Source organism: Schistocerca nitens, chromosome 3, assembly GCF_023898315.1.
Source record: "Schistocerca nitens isolate TAMUIC-IGC-003100 chromosome 3, iqSchNite1.1, whole genome shotgun sequence".
Lineage (NCBI taxonomy): Eukaryota > Metazoa > Arthropoda > Insecta > Orthoptera > Acrididae > Schistocerca > Schistocerca nitens.
The window spans coordinates 866,941,155-866,960,198 of record NC_064616.1 but is presented as its reverse complement, the minus strand read 5'-3'; the positions used below and the strand labels follow the sequence as shown (position 1 = coordinate 866,960,198).

The following is a 19,044-nucleotide window of genomic DNA, read 5'->3' as shown; positions in this document are numbered from 1 at the left end:
ATTCTTGCCTTCTCTGTCCAAGTGATATTTTATGAAGCAACCCAAGTCAAAGGCACTTAAAAGATAGCCCTAATCTGCACAAATTAAAAGGTGTTCACCAAGTTCTTGTTCAAGATGATCTGGAAAACAAGTCTGACCACCTTTCTTTTGGAACTCAATATTTCCAGCAGGTGTCTCTCTTACTTGCTTCATATAACAGTTTAGGGCTGGCTTAGAAATTTCAATTTTTTTTCTGCTTCCTTTGTGGACATTTCTGGAGTAACTGCCTGCATTATCATCTTCTCATCAACAGGACGATGTATGTTCGATCGAGGGTCACTTTTGTGTGTCCTAGACATCGTGAATCACGGGAAAGATGTTAACACTGAGGTTAGGTTTTAAAAATAAAGTTTGTCTGTCATTTTAATCACATATGTTTAAGCTAAATATGTTACCAGAATTACTTTTGGTATTTTTCATATTGTCCCTACTCACCCCAATAGAACTATACAAATGCTACTTAAAAACAAATTAAATGGTTGCTTTCAGAATGAAGATAAGTAAACATTTATTATGTATAAATACTCACCAAATTCATTGAACTGAGAGTCTAACTGCAACAACACGTCAATCCAGTCACCAGATAGCATCAAACAACATTTTAAAATGTATAAAAATTTTATGCACATTGCCAGCAGATTAAAATGTCTATCAACATGATAAAAAATAAAAACACAATTTTGGTGTCAAAACATCTTGTAGATAACAGAATGGCCATCTTAATTGCACTGGTCCCAACACATACACAGAAACACAAGTCAGAGGTTTCATTCGATTAAATTTTTCCAGTTTGTGTCCCTATTCACTCCAGTTTACAGAAACAACACAAATGTTGAAAGTGAAAACACAGAAATGAAATTAACTATAAATTTATAAATGATAAAGAAGAATGCAGAATGATGTAGATGCTGCACATACACTAAAAAAATAACTAAGTATTTTATAGTGCTAAGGAGTGCAGCGACCAGTGATGAAAGAGGTAAGTGGGTAATGGAAACAGAAACTGAAGCAGGAAGATAGACAGATTACATGAAGATACTTTATAGCTGCTCAGAAGAAATTAGGCCGTATCAAAATAAGGATACAGGTCAAGAAGATGATAGAAGAGATTCAATCCTTATATCTGAAATTCAAGAAGCTTTGCACGACAGCACAGGTACAGCCATGGAACGTATAAAGTTTTCGATGTTGGAAGAACTTTGTGAGAGGTACAGACCTAGTTCTGTTGAATGACGACAATATCAATCTCCACTTGAGAAACAATATAATCAAGTTGCGGCTACTAGTATATAATCAATTGTTTTTGCCAAGGCTTACCTATGTACTGAAACATGCCTGATACAAATCAGGATATTTAAAAGGATCACCTGTAACAGTTTGAAATCCAGCTGAATTTTCTTTTATATTGTGTTCTCAGTCAGGTATATTATGAGAAAAAAAATGTTCATTCATTTTGTGTGCATGGTGTAAAAATATTAAGTTTTAAGCAATTATTTACAGATTATAATTATTGTAAGGATTTTGTACAGTAATAATGAATTACTAATTGTTTTCAATTAAGAAAATATATATATTTAAAAAAAGAGGAGGAGGAGGAGGAGGAGGAGGAGGAGGAGGAAGGGAGTGAGAGAGGGGATATATATATATATATATATATATATATATATATATATATATATATATAAATGCAACACATAAAAAACAATAAAATAAATATAAGTAACATAAATAATTAGAACAATAATGAATATTTAGTTATTTTAATTGGTTATGTTGAAAATACTCCATCAGCACACTGCGTACAGTTTATTTTACAAAAATGGTATTTCAGAAACCAACTTTATTACACATGGATATATGAGGCTTGAAAACTGCTTTAATTTATGTTTTAATAAAAGTTTTCATTTTTCGAAATTAGTTAATGGTGGTGGGGTATTTTGCAAAATTTCAAATTATAATGAAAGCTGATTATACAGTTTTCAAGAATTTTATTTACATATCAATTTTTATATGAAAAACATTTTTTATTTATCATTATTTTGGAGATATTTCCTCTAAACCTAATATACCAAATGACCTTTCGGGGTGTGTTTTACCCCTTTAAAGTGAAATTGGCGAGGGGGGGGGGGGGAAGAAAAACACATTGCATTATTTACCCCCCTGTGCACACCTGTCAAGTTTCATCAAGATCATTTATTTACACTTGGGAATGTTCCCTTGTGAGTCAAAATAAATGAGTAAACTATCAAATACATAAGACTATCTTTATTTAACCAAAAATTCTATTAAGACTATCTTTATTTAACCAAAAATTCTATCATTTACATAAGCAACAAATATTTCAAATTTTTCGCTAGGCCTACTATCTCTGCTAGTTCACATATATGATAACATTTTGACTAAATCTACTGATCATTAAATAAATGTATTTTCACAAACATTTAAAAACGTACATCACATTCATTTGTACAAAACAAACATTATTTGTAAAACAGGAAACCACTAACATCAGCAACAAATGTTTCGAAGTTTTCCCTGAACTTCTTTTTTTCTTGACGGTCCATGTTCAGTGAAGCACTTTCAGTCAGCTTTTGGAAAGCAATTCTTAATCTGTCAGCACTTCCTTCATCTGCCTGGGAATTCAATGCTTTCTGAATAACAACTTGATATTCATCCTAAAAATGATGAATTGTATTGTATTACCACAAATACATGAAAAATACAGTTATACTACCAGGTAATAAAAACAAGAATGGGAAATCCTGGTTTGGATCTAGACAATATTATAGCTGAGGCACTGAGTGGGGAGTAGTCACGTAAAGTAGTAGTGATTTTTGCTCAGCTCTGAAATCTGAAATGAATGAAAGAAGGAAATGGATTGTGGTTGAGGATACAAAGGGACAAGAAGAGGATACAAACATAAGAGCAGCAACAGTTACTATAAATGCAAACGGGGAAAAGGCAAGGGAGGAAATGGAGACCTAATAGAGGGAGACTGTTAACAAACATGGTTGGAGGTATGCATCATTTTATGCAAGTATGGCAATCAACTGTCTACTTGTAAGATTTTTGTCATGAATGTGTAGTAAAGAACTAGCCTGACCACCCAACAGTTTCAGGGTTTGCTTCTCAGCAAAGTTTGATCAATTTCATCAGATGCTCCATAAACTGAACTTCAAACCCTTTGGTCCCACGACCTCCAGGCATCAATCTCCACTACTCACTTTAATCCACCATGTTAACCTTCCAATGCCCCCCCCCCCCCCCGCCCCAAATAAATAAATAAATAAAATAAAATCAGCTTCAGTTCTACTACAGTTCTCAATGTCTCATATGTTGCTTACAATTTTAATTTTGGAGTACACATATCATTATCATTCTTTGACCGCTTCTACATTGATTTTTAAGCAATTTCCCTCTGTTCTGTCCCTTTCCTCTTCTTACTGCAAACAACCTACCGTATTTACTCAAATCTAAGCTGCACCTGAAAAATGAGACTCGAAATCAAGGGGAAAAAAAAAAAATTCCCGAATCTAAGCCGCACCTGAAATTTGAGACTCGAATTTCAAGGAGAGAGAAAAGTTTTAGACTGCACCTCCAAATCAAAACAAAGTTGGTTCATTGTAACATGAGACACAATTTAGGTTGAATGGATGAAGATACAGCTACAGTAGTTTGGATTGAGTCGTAAGCATAACAGTTAAGCTTTACCAAGTAGCCATTGCTATGTGTCAGGCGCTCTGCATGTATTTGTATGGGTACCCTTCCTTTTTCACCTGCTTCGTCTGGTTTAAATCGATTGCTTATTTTGCTTTGATCTGATAAATGCCGTTCTCATTTTATAGGTGTTTACGTCACTCTAAGCTGAAACTGCATTATTGTAATGTGTCATGCATTGTTTGTCGCATTCTGATAATGAGTGTTTACGACCTGTCGCCGCGCGTGGCATGGTTTGCTCTTGTGTGCGCTACTGCGGCTTACAATTAAAAAAAAAGAGAGGAATTGTCTCATAGGCGAAACAATGGCTAGAGACTATATTTGTTGTGACTTAAACCGCTGCTTTATTTGATAATGATCAACAAGAACCAAGTAATAGACTGCATATGATAAATGTTCTGAATGAGAATTTAGCGAAAATTTTTCTCCGTTTGAAAATCTTTGCAGACGCCTGTTTAGTACATTACATTCTGCACAGAAATTAGAGTAGTCTTAGATTTAAAAATCTAGTCAGTTGCCGTGCTTCATTTCTGATTGTATCACTATTCAGCATAAAAATAATATGAATATAAACATGACATGATATGTATATTGTTCCGTGTTTGCTGTTGTCTCACCCTAGTTTCGTAGTTTATTAGGCAGACTGGATTTATATGGGATAGCAGCAAAAATGAAAGAATACATGGCATAATGTTTACATTCTTCTATCTTTTCTTTTAATTTATTTACTGATGCAGAGGTTTTGGCGCCAGTATTTATCTTTGTGTGTGTAAAGCATGCCTGTGTAGCGCCACATATATTCGACGGCAGAAGTTAGTTGTGGCGGCACCTACCAACAATTTTCAGAACTTTCGATTACTTTGCACTCGATTCTAAGCCGCAGGCGGTGTTTTGGATTACAAAAACCGGAAAAAAAGTGCAGCTTAGATTCGAGTAAATACAGTACAGTTATACCTGCCTATACCTGTGAGAGCTGTCGCTGTCCATGTACTCATATCCTCCTATCCTGCTGTCAGCTATTCTCTCCATCCCCCTCTCAAGAAGGGTAGTCTTGAGCAGTTCTGACTATAAAGAACATATTTCATAAATACAATTGTATGCATCTCAAATACTCTTGTCCTGGCAGGAATTAAATGAACTTGGAAACCCTTGATCCTATTTATATTATTCGTGCATTTTATTTTGCAAAAATAACATGATTTCTTTAGTTTCAACACACATCAAGGATGCTATTTTTGGCATAAAGTAAGTCAAACCAGCAGCCGTATCAGCCAAAACGAAGAATTCTAATCCTTTAGAAAAGCTTGGAAATTCTTTTCCCTCAAAAATGGAACTGATGAGGTCGAAAGACCACAACTGTGAATAACTGCTTTATTCACATTTAGTGATTTGCTGACTTTTTCATTCATCTGAAAGGCAAAAGGAATTACGATACACATTGAACTATATCCTAAGGCAGATCACTAGTCCCATTTATGTTCTTAATGTGAAAAAAGCATTAGTTAATGGAATCTAAATGCAGTAGAATGACCAAAGTAACTTAAGTGTTCTTATCTTTATTTTCAACCCTTCAAGCTGTTATTTTCCATATGTGCACCTAGCCTACTGGCAGTAGCTGATACGGCCAGCTGGTACAGGAATGCAGAGCGTAGTGTTTTAGTGAAATTGCTCTAAGGTGGGAATTATTTGTAGAAAATTAATTAAATTTTCAGGAATTGTTAACAATACATTTTCATTTTAATTAAACATACATTTTCAGTGCAGTGTACCTCGAAACAAAGTCCTACACCATAGTCCTTGCACCAGAACGATGTTTCCTTTCATTTTCCTGTAGCATACTGTGCCTCTCTTGTAGGATTTATCCTCTTGTCTGTGGGTGGGATCTTCTCAATGAAATGCCTTGCTGTGAGACATTTAGGCATAGCATTTGAAGGCCACCCACATTGAGGTGAAGCTACACTCTTCCTGCAAATTTCCAGCAGTTCTGACATGAGAAGCAACCTGTAATTTACACGTGTTTCTTTCTTTGTCTTTTGACTGACTTTATAAATAATAAATGCATTATGCACTGCAATGTTCACCAGCTAACCAAATGTTTCCATATATTACTTTACAATTTTCCTCCTTTCCACGAAAAAAGGTTGTTGTTTCTGATCCTTTAGATCTACACAACCCATAAAAGAAAAGTATTCTTTAATGCCACTTTTGATTGCTGTACCAACTATATCATTACAGAATGCTAAAATAAAGGCCATCTGTTTTTCATCCATCACTTTCAGTACCATAACACCCTGTGAGTGACATGCTACCAGTTCACCTTTCTTGAATCTTGCATTTTTCAAGGTATCATGTATCTTCTTATTCAGTCAAAGTGTGTCAGTGACTTTCATACCTCTTTCCTTCAAAAAGTGACACAAATGCATGTTGTTTTATTAGTTGTCCACCAAGAGCATATGGCTTATGTTGCGAAGAGGCTCAACAAGTTTTACTACAGTCTGACTTGTTTTCAGAGTATCTGCAGAAGGAAACTTCATTTCTGTCTCTGTGGGGCTTCCCGTATAAATAATAAATTGCTATAAATATCATGTCGATGATTCACAGATGTCATAGGACTTCATTCCAAATGGTGCTGCTTTTAGAGGTAGGTAAGTTTTTCTTGCCAACCTTCTTTTCCATCACATAAAAGGTCCATCCGTAGAAATTTTACCCCATGTTGTATGAATTTTTAAAGGTTTCATCCAAATGCTGAATGACTGATCCCTACTTGAACAATCTTTTATTCCTCTCAAATGCATGCAGTTCCTCATTGTTTACAGAATACAGGAATCTACAAAGTAACTCAAATTTGTCTTGGTGCATATTCTGGTAAATAGTCGGCACATTCAGAAGTCAATGTTTGCTGAAATAAGATTTTATGGATGATTTCTGACTATTTCCCATCAACATATGCAGTGCAAAAAAAAAACAAAGCTCATCTGCATCAACATGTACCCAGTTACAAAGCCTAGAATGTGATGTATAGCAGCCTGTTTCTGAATAAAAACTGCAGCAAAACAGTTAGTTTCATTCAGGATTGTTTCTACAATTGACTCACCAAAATGCAGCTTGAATGCTTCAGCAGCAGAATTTACTTATTTCATTGGTCCACGTTTACCAACAAATGGTATTTTCAAAGGCACAGTAAGAGCTGTCAACTTCTTCTCACTTCCAGTCTTCTTCATGTCGCAGAACTTTTTCGATCTCATCCTCACTATCCACGGTTTCTTTTTCAGTTGTTTAGGCATTTGTTCCAGTCAGTCAGTATCAATGTTATCATCAATATCTAGATCACTTCCATTGCTAATTCACTCATTCATCAGCTCACTAAGAATCACAAGACCCTGCTATGATGTAACACTGCATGAAGTATTTGGCTGTATCGTTTCGCGTTAGTGTCGCTCAGACTGTAAGATTCATCACTTGATTTCATCAGACATGCCCACTTTCTACTGAAGATCTTTAAGGTGAGTCTGCACAGATATATCTACAGTGAGCTGACAAAGTAGTATTGCCCATCATTAACCGTCAGCAGAGCAATACAGTTTTACCTGCGAGACTGCAACTGGTGAGTACATGGTCAGGATACTGCCAGTGTGGATGCTCACAGCATGCGAATACATACTAAGGCTACAGGCTTGAGGGTTAATAAGGAAATATAATAAGCTCTGCACAACTTGAATGTGACTGATAAAGAAGATGCATACTGAAATTATTGCTCCTATCAGCTTAGAAACAGTGAAAGCCAAATTTTACATAAGTAGTTTTCTTTTCAGATGTTTGCTTGCATTTCTGTTTCTTTGCAAACAGCATTCTCATTTCTTGTGCCAGTGCAGAAATAGTGACAGCAAAATTTATTTTATGTATAGCAATAATAAATAGTTGATAAGAAGATTATTTCACAGCCAGTACCATTTAATTGTGTACCACAGTAAAAATGTATTTTGCATTTGAGTGTCGATTATTGTGACAAACACAGCACTGTGATTTCACTTTCAAGAATTCCCACATTTATTTAATACAATCTTCTTGTTATTAATTGTCTACTATTAGGTGTTGAATAAATGCACCACCAGCTGAATACACGAACTTATGAACAAAAACGGAAATTGCTATTGAACTTAAAATTGTTGATGACCAGTAAAAGATCAGACACTTTTAGAGATGATTAAAATTTCCAACAAATGGAATAATAACAATGTGGGCAGTCGGAAACCTATTTCTGAAAGCTTGTTTATTTTTTAAAAAAATTAGCATTAAAATGAGGACATAGTTGAAACAATCAAGAAAGACAGAACACCTCAGGTACAATGAAAATAATGAAGATAACAGCTGTTTTAGAGTGGGAAAGGAATGTGTAAACATGTAAATACATGTGAAATGATGATGTCTAGGAATGAAAAATGAATTTAAACCCACTATAAAAGACATCAAAGTAGACAAGAAAAGGAACAAAATGTACTATTCATATGGAAGAGGAAAAAAAGAATGGTGGGGAGGCAACTGAAAGGAAAAGGGGTGATCAATAATGAGAGTTCAGAACTGGTACAGAACTGCTAATTATCAAATCAAAATTATTACAGGGGGCGCTACAATATGATTTTTCAGTTGAAATAATGGGGAACAATGGAGGAGCCACCATGTGTGCACTATCCAAACAGAAAATGCCGGTGTCCTCTGGAAACATGATTAAAAAAAAAGAACAGCACCCAATTCTTTTACAACTATAAATTGAAGTGAAACGAGAAAGAGAAATTATGCTTGTTGGAGTCAACCTTGACCACTGCAAGCATAAATGTGTTGAGAGAATGACTAAAAATAAACAACAAATACTGTCATAACTTTGCTGCAAATGCAAATGGGACATACTGTGCATTCAAGACGAAGGAGAAATAAGACCAGAAGGAGAGAGAATGTGCTTAGCCTTAGAATCTCCACACCCTAAATATGGCACAACAATCTTCATAAAACCTAACAGGGCCGTAACATCAACAGACAGGACCAACTGCAATAACATAGAGTTACTAACAAACAAATGCTGCACTTTCACTGTGACATCTATATATCAACTCCCTGGAGAAAAGATCAGCCTGACATTACAGAAAAACTTCTGTAACCAGAAAACAGCTCATAATAGAATATTTTCATAGACACAGCACCATATGGGGGCTGTAAGGAAACAGATGACAATGACCATATATTGGAGCAACGGGCTAAAATAAATAACTTATTACTATTATACAATCCAAAATTACCTTGCACCTTTAAAAGGAAAATATGGCAGCATGGTTACAATCTTTTTAACTGTTTCACCAGTACAAACAGGCCAACCAGTGCTTGGGAACCACATAAAACCCTATCTCTAAAAGTCAACACACAGTCCAACTGAAATCCAGACATACGATCCAGTTAGAACAACAAAAACATTTCAGAGAATGTTCCATTTTAAAAAGGCCAAATGGATACAACATGCTAAAGATTTTGATGCAGAAGTAAAGAAACTCAATCTACTACAGAGACAGTCTCATGCAGAACTACACTAATGGAAATGCTGAGCGAGGAAAAACCAAAGTAGGGATGGACATGACGCAGAGCAGCAAAATGACCTGCAACTTAATAAACTTAACTGCAACCCCAAGGTTGCCAAATAACAATCCAAAGTAACAACCAATGGGAAATCCAGTAAAAGATGTCTGAAGTCCAAAAATCAATAGATGCCCACACCAAGAATCAAATAACTTTGTTGTGCCTCTTGCCTTAAAAGAACTCATGCTCAATATCACTCTTATGAAACCTACACAAATTGTAAGAACAAGTGATATTTAACTGCACAGTGAACCCAAAGCTCACCACTCCAACCATCACCAGATCAGGAAAATCATTCACCAGAAAAATCTTGTCCATCACTGAACATTTAGAGGAAGGACATCAATATGAACAAGTAACAGGACTAGCTCTGGTTGACCTAAGTTATGCATACAACACAATGAACCACACACTGACCACGACAAAACTGTACAACAAATACAAAATTACCACATTATAAAAATCGCTGCTCCAAAACAGAATGTTGTATGTTATTCTATAGGGTAGGAAGAGGTGACGGCAATGTCTGAAAACTGGGCTCACCCAGGGTAGTGTTTTGTTGCCCTTCCCCCCACTTTCAACTTTCATAGTATACACCAATGACAAAGCACCACCAAATTAAATAATCCACTTCCTGTATGCCAATGACGTGGCAATCACAGACAAAGGAAAGAGTTTTGAGGTGGTAGACAAGTGGAATAATAATATCAAGATAGGGACAACTGGAGTAACAAATGAGATTTCAGGAAAAAGGAAACTAGAACATAAAAAAAAATCTTGGATGACAGAAGAAATACTATAGATCTAATCCAGAAAAGGAATCAGCTCAGGAATGAAAATAATGTAGATGAATACAAAAGAATTAAAAATTACATCATAACCAAATGCAGACAAGAAAAACTGAAACAGACAAAAAGCCTTGCTGAAGAGATAGAAGAAGATCACTAAAAGGGAAAACAGGACCACATTTATACAAAAATCAGAGTCCTTCAGCACAGAACAAAATCTGTAGTAGTAAAAAATAAAGAGGGAATATCACTGACACACGCTGATAAGATATGTCGTCATTGGAATGAATACCTAGAACTGTACGATGATAAAGACTTCAAGAATGAACATAATCTAACTGAACATATCAATGAATGTGAAAGAGAAGTGCGAGGTCCTCAAATCATGAGAAATTAATTTGAAAACGACATTTGGAACCTCAAAGAAGGAAAAGCGACTGGTGTTGATGACATCCTGCAGAATTGCTGAAAAATTTAGGTAATAACATGGAAGACCAATTATGAAGAGTAATAAATGACAGATGCAAAAGACGAATCATGCCAAAAGACTTCACACAATGCAGAACCATTAGCATACCTAAAACAAGAAAGACTGCACAAATTATAAAACACACTCAATATTATCCCATGCCTCTAAAATACTCACTAATATAGTTAAAAGCAGGATAAAGGGAGATATAGATAAGTAGTTGTATATTGGAAAAGACCAGTTTTGAATTAGAGAAGGCAGAGGAACAAGAGAAGCAAGTCTGGCCTTGCACATACTGAAAGAAGGATGGATATGAATACAAGAACTTTTCTTATCTCTGTTGATTTAGAAAAAGCTTTTGACGATGTGACTGGGAACTACTCTTTAGAACTATGAAAGAAATAGGATTGACTCGAAGAAAGAAGAATGGTTAATCAACTGTATCAGAATCAAAGCACAAAAATAAACATCGCTAAGATAGAGAAACAGGCCACAAGTACAAAAGGAGCTAGACAAGGATGTCCCCTATCTCTATATTTATTAACGTGTTCATTGAGGAAGCTATTCAAAGCATGAAGGAGAAGAGAAAGGGAATAAAGCCAATGGCAAAAGGATACACTGTATTAGATTTGCTGATGACATTGTGATAGTTGCAGCCTCTGAGAAAGATATGGATAGAATGTTGCAAGTCCTATAAGACACTCTTTAACAATGGAAATGGAAAACAAACGTAATGGCAGAATGGAAAAAAATATGGGAGAAATAAAAACTAGCATAAAAATTGACGATGTCAGAACTGATCAGGTGAAACAATATTGTTATTTCAGTAGCATAATCACAGAGAACTATACATACTTAATGGAAGGGAAGAGAGAGACTCCATTGACAAAACAGGCATTTAGGACTAAGAAAACATTTTAAACAGCAAACATATGAATACAGATGTCAAAAAAATAATTTGCATCGAATAAACTGCTGTACGGAACTGAAAGTTGGACTCTGCCTGATCAGGTGGGGCCTTATAAAAGTGGACTAAAGATTAAGTTACACCGTGTTATGGCAGGCCAAGTAACTTTCGGTGTGCTGCACTGCACTTCATAGTGACAGAGATTCATGACACTATTTTTCATCAGGTCTCTGTCAACAATGGTCTGAATGTTTTACCAATTGTTAAATTCATTGACAACAGAACTCCAGTCCTTGGCCATAGAACCATTCAAGAATCACTGTGTGAACATCTTCATCACTGGAAATCGCATGGTGCAAGAACTGAACTTCTTCGGGAATCTGTACAGCCTTGCCAAATTGTTGCCACCATTCCTCTACACCTGGATGTCACCTGGATGTGACATTCCATTTGGTCCATATACTGTCAGAATGCAATTTACACATTTTTTCCACAAGAATCCTTCTGTCCCACATACTTCAACCTTGGAACATGTTTCTGGTTGCTGTGCTACTTCAGTCAGACAGTGTTGTGCACTTATTATCTGAAATGCAGCAGAACTGTGTCTGCAGGTACCCAGAACATGTACTCACTTCTGACAATGTGTCTGCAGTAGCCACCAGAAAGATCGCGGGAGGCGCACATCGGCACGGCGCGTCACGGACGGTAGTTGCCGCAAGTAGAGTCCCGTCCACTAGAGGGCACGCGAGAATTCGGCCGCGACTTCTGCCAGCGGAACAACAACAACAACAACAACAACAACTCAGGCAGCACGGGCCGTGCCCAGTCAGTTCACATCGGGCATGCCTAGGACACAGCTCCCGGTCTACGCTATGTGAAATGCGACGGAAAACGTGAACCGTGTTACTACACAATTGGCGACAAGTAGGGTCGTTCTTTCGCGTGTTGCGTCGTTGTTCCAGTTTTGCAGCTTATCCACGGCATGGGAATTTAGTGCGGGTTTTGGCTGAGCAGCAGACAGAGCTCATGGCCACCATGAAACAAGTGCTTCCGGCGTTGTTCTCCATGCAGTCTGCTCCAGCGCCATTCCCTCCTCCCTTTTCCCCGTATGACGAGATGGTGGAGGATTGGGGCGCATATGATCATCTCCTTCGGCAGCATTTCCAGGCGTTTCATGTTACCGTTGCGGAGGTATGTCGTGCTCTTTTCTTGTCTTGGATATCTCCCTTGCTGTATCAAGTTTTGCGGCAGCTAGCGCCGTTGCAGGAACCCTCGTCCTTGTCTTTTGACGCATTGTGTTCATTGCTGTCTTCATATTATCGCCGCCGCACACATGTTGTGGCGGCTAGGGTTGAGTTCTATCAATGCAAGAAGCAGCCCCCATCAGCCTTACCGGGCATGGGCCGCTACCCTGCACGGTCTTAGTCGCAAGTGTCATTTTGTCACGGAGCAGTCGCGAGAGTCATATGCCCACATTATGGTGCGCGACGTCATTGTTCGTTTGGCCCCTGATAGGGAGGTCCGGCAACGGGCCCTGCAGTTAGAAGACCCTTCCCTTGAGGACATCCTGTCCATTGCTCAATCGTATGAAGTCTCTCACGCCACAGGTCAACAGTTGGAAGCGTGGTGCGACGTCGCGGCAGTTCAGGGCGGCGCGGCTTCATCCACTGCGTCCGGGATGGACGACGTGCGAGCGGTACAATCTGGCCGTTATGGCCGCTCCCGTACGGCGCGTAAACAGAGTTCTGGCCGCCGGCCCCTGTTACCGTCCTGTGCGTCATGCTATATACATCATGATCGGTCAGAGCGCCCCCAGCGTTGGGCCGTTTGTCGCAAATGTAATAAAAAAGGACACATTGCTAAAGTTTGCCGCTCAGCCTCGAAAGAATCGAAGGAAGCAGGTACAGAGGACATGGACGTTGACATTCAGGAAGTTTCATCGGGCCAGGCTCCCGACGCATCGGCACACAAACTCTTTATCGAGGTGTCGGTTCGGTCGTGCCGATTACAACTGCAAGTAGATACGGGTGCGGCAGTTTCTTTGTTGAATGCACAAACTTACTCCGACCTTGGGTCGCCCCCGTTGGCGCCAGTTTACTGGAGTCTACGCGGTTATGGTAAAAAGTTCATTCCCCTACTGGGTCAATTCACTACCGACATGACTTACAAATCAGTCACTTGGCCTATTACGTTCATTGTTGTCAGTGATGCAAGCTCCGCTAACCTTTTTGGCTTGGATGCCTTTCAAGCTTTCGGTTTTTCTATCGCTGACACCATACAGTTGGTTTCCAAAGACGTTCCCTATCAATCATTGGAATCTTTGATCTCTGACTTTCTGGATATCTTTGAGGAGGGCCTGGGGCGTGTTTCAGGCTTTGAAGCTCACTTAACGTTGAAGGCGTCGGCTCGCCCGCGTTTTCTACGCGCGAGGCAGATCCCCTTGGCTCTCCGCCCTCAGGTAAAAGAAGAGCTTGACCGGCTGACAGCCCTAGGGGTCGTTCTTCCCATTTCTTCTAGTGAGTGTTACAGGCACTCGTTATTGTAAGGAAACCCTCGGGAAAATTACGTCTTTGTGGCGATTTCAAGGCCACCATTAATTCCCAATTGGTGGTGGACGCCTATCCTTTTCCTCGTGCTGATGAATTGTTCTCCGCTGTGGCGGGAGGCCAATATTTTTCGAAAATCGATCTTTCGGAGGCTTATCATCAGATACCACTTGATAAGGACTCCAAACGGCTGGCGGTCGTCAACACCCCGTTTGGCCTTTACCAATACCAGCAGTTGGCCTTCGGAATATCCAGTGCCCCGGCGATATTCCAGCATTATCTTGAGCACGTCACGTCAACAATCCTTCATTGTATTAATTACCTGGACGACATAATTGTCACAGGCCGCAGCACGAAGGAACACTCGCACAACCTTCGCACCCTCTTTCTCAAATTCATGTCCGTGGGCTTGCGTTGCAACCTGTGTAAGTCAAACTTCTTCCAACCGTCCATTGAGTATGTGGGCTACACCATCTCTCGGCACGGCGTCCAGCCACTAGGAAGTTTGGTCCAAGGTATCATTGACCTTCCGCGGCCCGCTTCGCTGAAAGAGTTACAAGCTTTTTAAGGCAAGATTGCCTATTACCACCGGTTCATTCCCAGGGCTTCCACCATAGCCCGAACCCTGTACTGCCTTCTGCGCAAGGGTGTTCCTTTTGTTTGGTTGCCTGCATGCGAGCGAGCGTTCACCTCGTTGAAGGGCCTCCTCACGTCAGCGCCTTGTTTGGCTACTTTTGACCCCCATAAGCCGTTGGTCCTGGCTACAGATGCTTCGCAGTATGAGATGGGGGCGGTCCTGGCCCATCACAATGCGGATGGTTCTGAGCAGCCACTGGCTTTTGCGTCTAAAACTCTTAGTCCCGCGCAGGCCCATTACTCCCAGGTGGAAAAATAGGTTTTGGCCATTGTCTATGCTGTTACCAAGTTTCACCCTTTCTTGTATGGCATGAAGTTTCAGTTAATCACTGACCATAAGCCGTTAATATCGTTATTTGGTCCCGTCTCTCAGATTCCGGATAGGGCGGCCCACAGACTACAGCACTGGGCCTTGTTCCTCCCTAAGTACCATTATGACATTGATTTTCACCCTACCGGAAAGCATGCCAATGCAGCCGGTATTTCCTGTCTACCGGTGGGCCCGGATCCTAAGTTCGATTGAGAGGAGATTATGTGTTTTCATTTGGATGTGGCGTCCCGCCAAGTGGTTGATGGCTTCCCGATCACTAGTTCTAGAGTCACCAGGGAAACGGCAGCAGACCCGGTTCTACGGCAAGTAGTTCGCCTCATTGAGCAGGGGTGGTCATCCCGACCTCCAGGCCGGGCCTCGGACCCTCTTTGTAATTATTTTGTTCTACGAGACCGCCTCTCCGTCTTGGAAGGAGTTCTCCGTCTGGCTACCAATGATACAGCTCCTCGCATGGTTGTTCCTGCAAGTTTGCGAAGGGAAGTCCTCATGTTATTACATGAGGGGCACTGTGGTGTTTCCCATACTAAAACCTTGGCTCGCAGACATGTGTACTGGCCCAGTATTGACAGAAAAATTGAGCACTTGATGGCCGCCTGTTCCCAGTGTGCGAGCCAACAGGCATCTCCCAGGTCAGCGTTCTCTTCATGGCCGCCTGCATCCCAGGCATGGGAACGTGTTCACATCAATTTTGCGGGCCCGTTTCTCAATGGCTTTTGGCTCATTGTCATTGATGCTTGTTCCCGATTCCCATATGTGGTTCGCTGCTCCTCAACCACCTCAGAAGTTGCAATCCAGGCACTAGCAAAAATCTTTTCTGTGGAAGGTCTGCCAGTCACCCTGGTCTCTGACAATGGACCTCAGCTTATTTCGCAGACCTTCCAGGATTTTTGTAGGCACTTTGGTATTCGGCACGTTTGCTCTCCACCCTTTCATCCACAATCGAATGGGGAAGCCGAGCACATGGTGCGCACATTTAAGACGCAGATGAAAAAGTATGTGCACGAATTTCCTGCGGAGAAGGCGTTGACGTTTTTCCTCATGGCATACCGGACCACACCAAATGTAGTACCCGGCTTTCCACCGGGTATGTCGGTCTGGGCACGTCGGTTTGGTCGCAATCCACGGTGGATACTGGCGGTGGTCCTGCGCCGAAATGGCCGCCGGCTCTATACCTTGCAGGCGGGGAACCGGGAGGCACGTCGTCACCAAAATCAGCTACGTCCAACGTTTGGGCACCCACCCTCCGACCCCTCGGGCACTGGCTTCCCCATTGCCGGCGCCCGTGTTGGTTTCTCAGGGGACGCTACCGCCCCTCCCCCCGGTGACTCCGCTGCACTGTGATGGTTCTCAGCCTTGGCAGCTCCAGCACCGGCATCGCCATTGTTAGAGATGCCCCAGCGGGAGCCGGCCCCCTCGCAGGCCCGGTTTCTCAGAAGGCTGGTTCACCTGTGGTCGTACCTTCCAGGTCGTCCCTGCCACTGGGTCTTGCCCCTCCCGAGGTGGACCAGGATCCTGAATTCGACGGCTTGTCTCCCGTTTTGTCCCGGGCTCCGGTGGTGGGACGACGGGCGCCTCTTCGTGTGGGTCACTTCCAGCCATATTCGAAGGTTCTGGCTCGAGGGTTGGCAGATCCCCTCAACTCCAGCCTTCCGATGGACGTGGAGGTCATCACTCCTGCACGACGCTCCACCTTCCGACACAGTGGATTGCAGTGGCTTCACCTCCAGAAGGAGGAGGAGTGCAGTAGCCACCAGAAAGATCGCGGGAGGCGCACATCGGCACGGCGCGTCACAGATGGTAGTTGCCGCAAGTAGAGTCCCGTCCACCAGTGGGCATGCAAGAATTCAGCCGCGATCTCTGCCGGCGGAACAACAACAACTCAGGCAGCATGGGCCGTGCCCAGTCAGTTCACATTGGGCATGCCTAGGACACAGTTCCCAGTCTACGCTATGTGAAGTGCGACGGAAAACGTGAACAGTGTTACTACAGTGTCATTCTTGTTGTGCAATGGTCTTATTGTGGAACGATGTACGCAACTAACTTTATGAAGCCCCTACACAGATGAATATGACTACAGATGTGATTGTCGCAAATATTGGAATACGGAATATCTTCTGACCTGTGCTAACTTTGCCAGTAAATGTACCCTTGATAAATTATGACAAGAAAGTATTGGATGTAGCCTAATTTTGATATGAAAAACTTCGATCTCTGGACACGAAAAAATAAAGTAAGGCTGAAATAACTACACTGATTTATTTGGTGTATTAAACAATATAATGTCCATTTCCTGTTCATATAAAAAAGAACAATATTAAAATGTGAAACAATCTGCATCCAATACCATACAAATGAAAGTAATACTAATATAATACATGTTTACTTGGCAAAAAAGTCTAACTGTGCATGAATTTTAGAGAGAGAATATACATTAGTAGAGTCATACTAGCTGAACATTTTATAGCTCACCTGGTAACAGCATATAAGTGCGTAAAGTGCTGACCCAGCATTTGTCATGGCATCTGAATTTACTTGACGAGTGAGAATCATTTTCATTATGAACTGTAAAAAGAAATAACAATATCAAAACTGAGAACAATTATGATTCTTCAAAATAATATGCTTGTTTAACCATTTAACTTCTGTGGATGAGTTAACTCATCATACTTTGCTGCTCCTTGGATGCTGGAGAAATGTTTAAACACAGCCCCCAGGTTTCCTGAAGCACTACTGACATGTTTACACATCCCATTCCACTGACGTCTCACTGCTGTGGACGAGTTACTACCATATCTTGGCAAATAAAAAAAGTTTTGAGTATTTATTATAAAATGTGTGTCTTTTGCATGCTATCATTTGCAAAAGACATCACTTCAATATCTTGAACAGTTTAGGGCCTATGAAATGTGACAACTGCTTTGACCACAGTTCCCAAAGCGCAAGTACAAAAATGGGCGCATCTGGTGTGACCGTCCGCTTGATACAAAAACCAATATCTCAAGAATGAAATGAGGTATTGTTCTGCTCTCAATTTTAAACAAAATTTTTTAGCTTATCTACATTTCATACACAGCAATGTATCAGCTAAAATAAACCATACACAAAGTTTGTGCAATGTATTTTAACCTCTGAAAACTCTCTAAGATTTCATGCAATGGTTTACTTAATTTGATTCAGTGCAGTAACTACGAGGTACAAGGAAAATAAATTGAGTCCTTTATCGAGAAAAGCTATCAGACTGTAAGATATGCAAATATCAAATTTTTTCATCACAGATTCTTTTTTTAAAATTGGATGATAAGTATTGGAACACCATTTTTCAGCATAAGTAACTGCATTTGGCAAGCAGTACAGCCACAAAAAAGCCATGCTCAGCACCGAATGCACAGAGTGTGCCTGTAGCAGCAAAAGGGCTAATGTTAACAGCCATCAACTGACATTTCACATACAAAAAATCAACATCCTCAGAATCCCATACCTAACAAACAGAACTACTACACACTTCAGTTACAGTTATGAAAGAAAACTTTCTGTGTATCCAAACAATAAAGTTATTAAACACATGATCAAATTAAACAAAACTACTTATGAAAATAGTTGGCTGAATGAGTATAGTAAGGAAAGTTCTGGCAGAATGCAAATAATTTAGGATTGAAGGAGGCCACTCACTGAATAAGCAGAAGCATTGGGTTGTCAACAGGCACACACAAAAGAGAAAGAATACTAGCTTTGGGAATAAATCCTCTGATGAGCCAGAGTACGTACGTACACATACAAGTGGTCCTGGAATAAGAAATGCTGGGTGAGCGTATTGGGCAGGTCTTGCACTTGGATCTTAAACAGCGATATGACTCCTGTGGCAAGGGGTTGGGAGTAGGAGTGGCATATGGATGGACCAGTATATTGTGTAGGTTGGGCAGGAGAAGGAATACCATTTTAGGAGGGGTGGGAAGGATCTTGGGTAGGTTGTCCTTCCTTTCCAGGCATGA

At 40.5% G+C, this 19,044-nt stretch overlaps 1 protein-coding gene across 2 annotated transcripts in view; it reads right to left on the bottom strand.

Annotated features, from left to right (window-relative positions):
- Positions 1–2,289: 2,289 nt before the first annotated feature.
- Positions 2,290–19,044, bottom strand: part of LOC126248904 (exportin-4-like) — a 239,542-nt gene continuing 222,787 nt past the window's right edge. For both annotated transcript variants that reach the window (XM_049950379.1, XM_049950380.1), the window contains 2 exons: positions 17,525–17,617; positions 2,290–2,714 (listed from right to left, as the gene is read on the bottom strand). In XM_049950379.1, the coding sequence (XP_049806336.1) occupies positions 2,520–2,714; positions 17,525–17,617 (288 nt within the window). In that variant the 3' untranslated portion in view covers positions 2,290–2,519. The remainder of the gene's footprint in view (positions 2,715–17,524; positions 17,618–19,044) is intronic.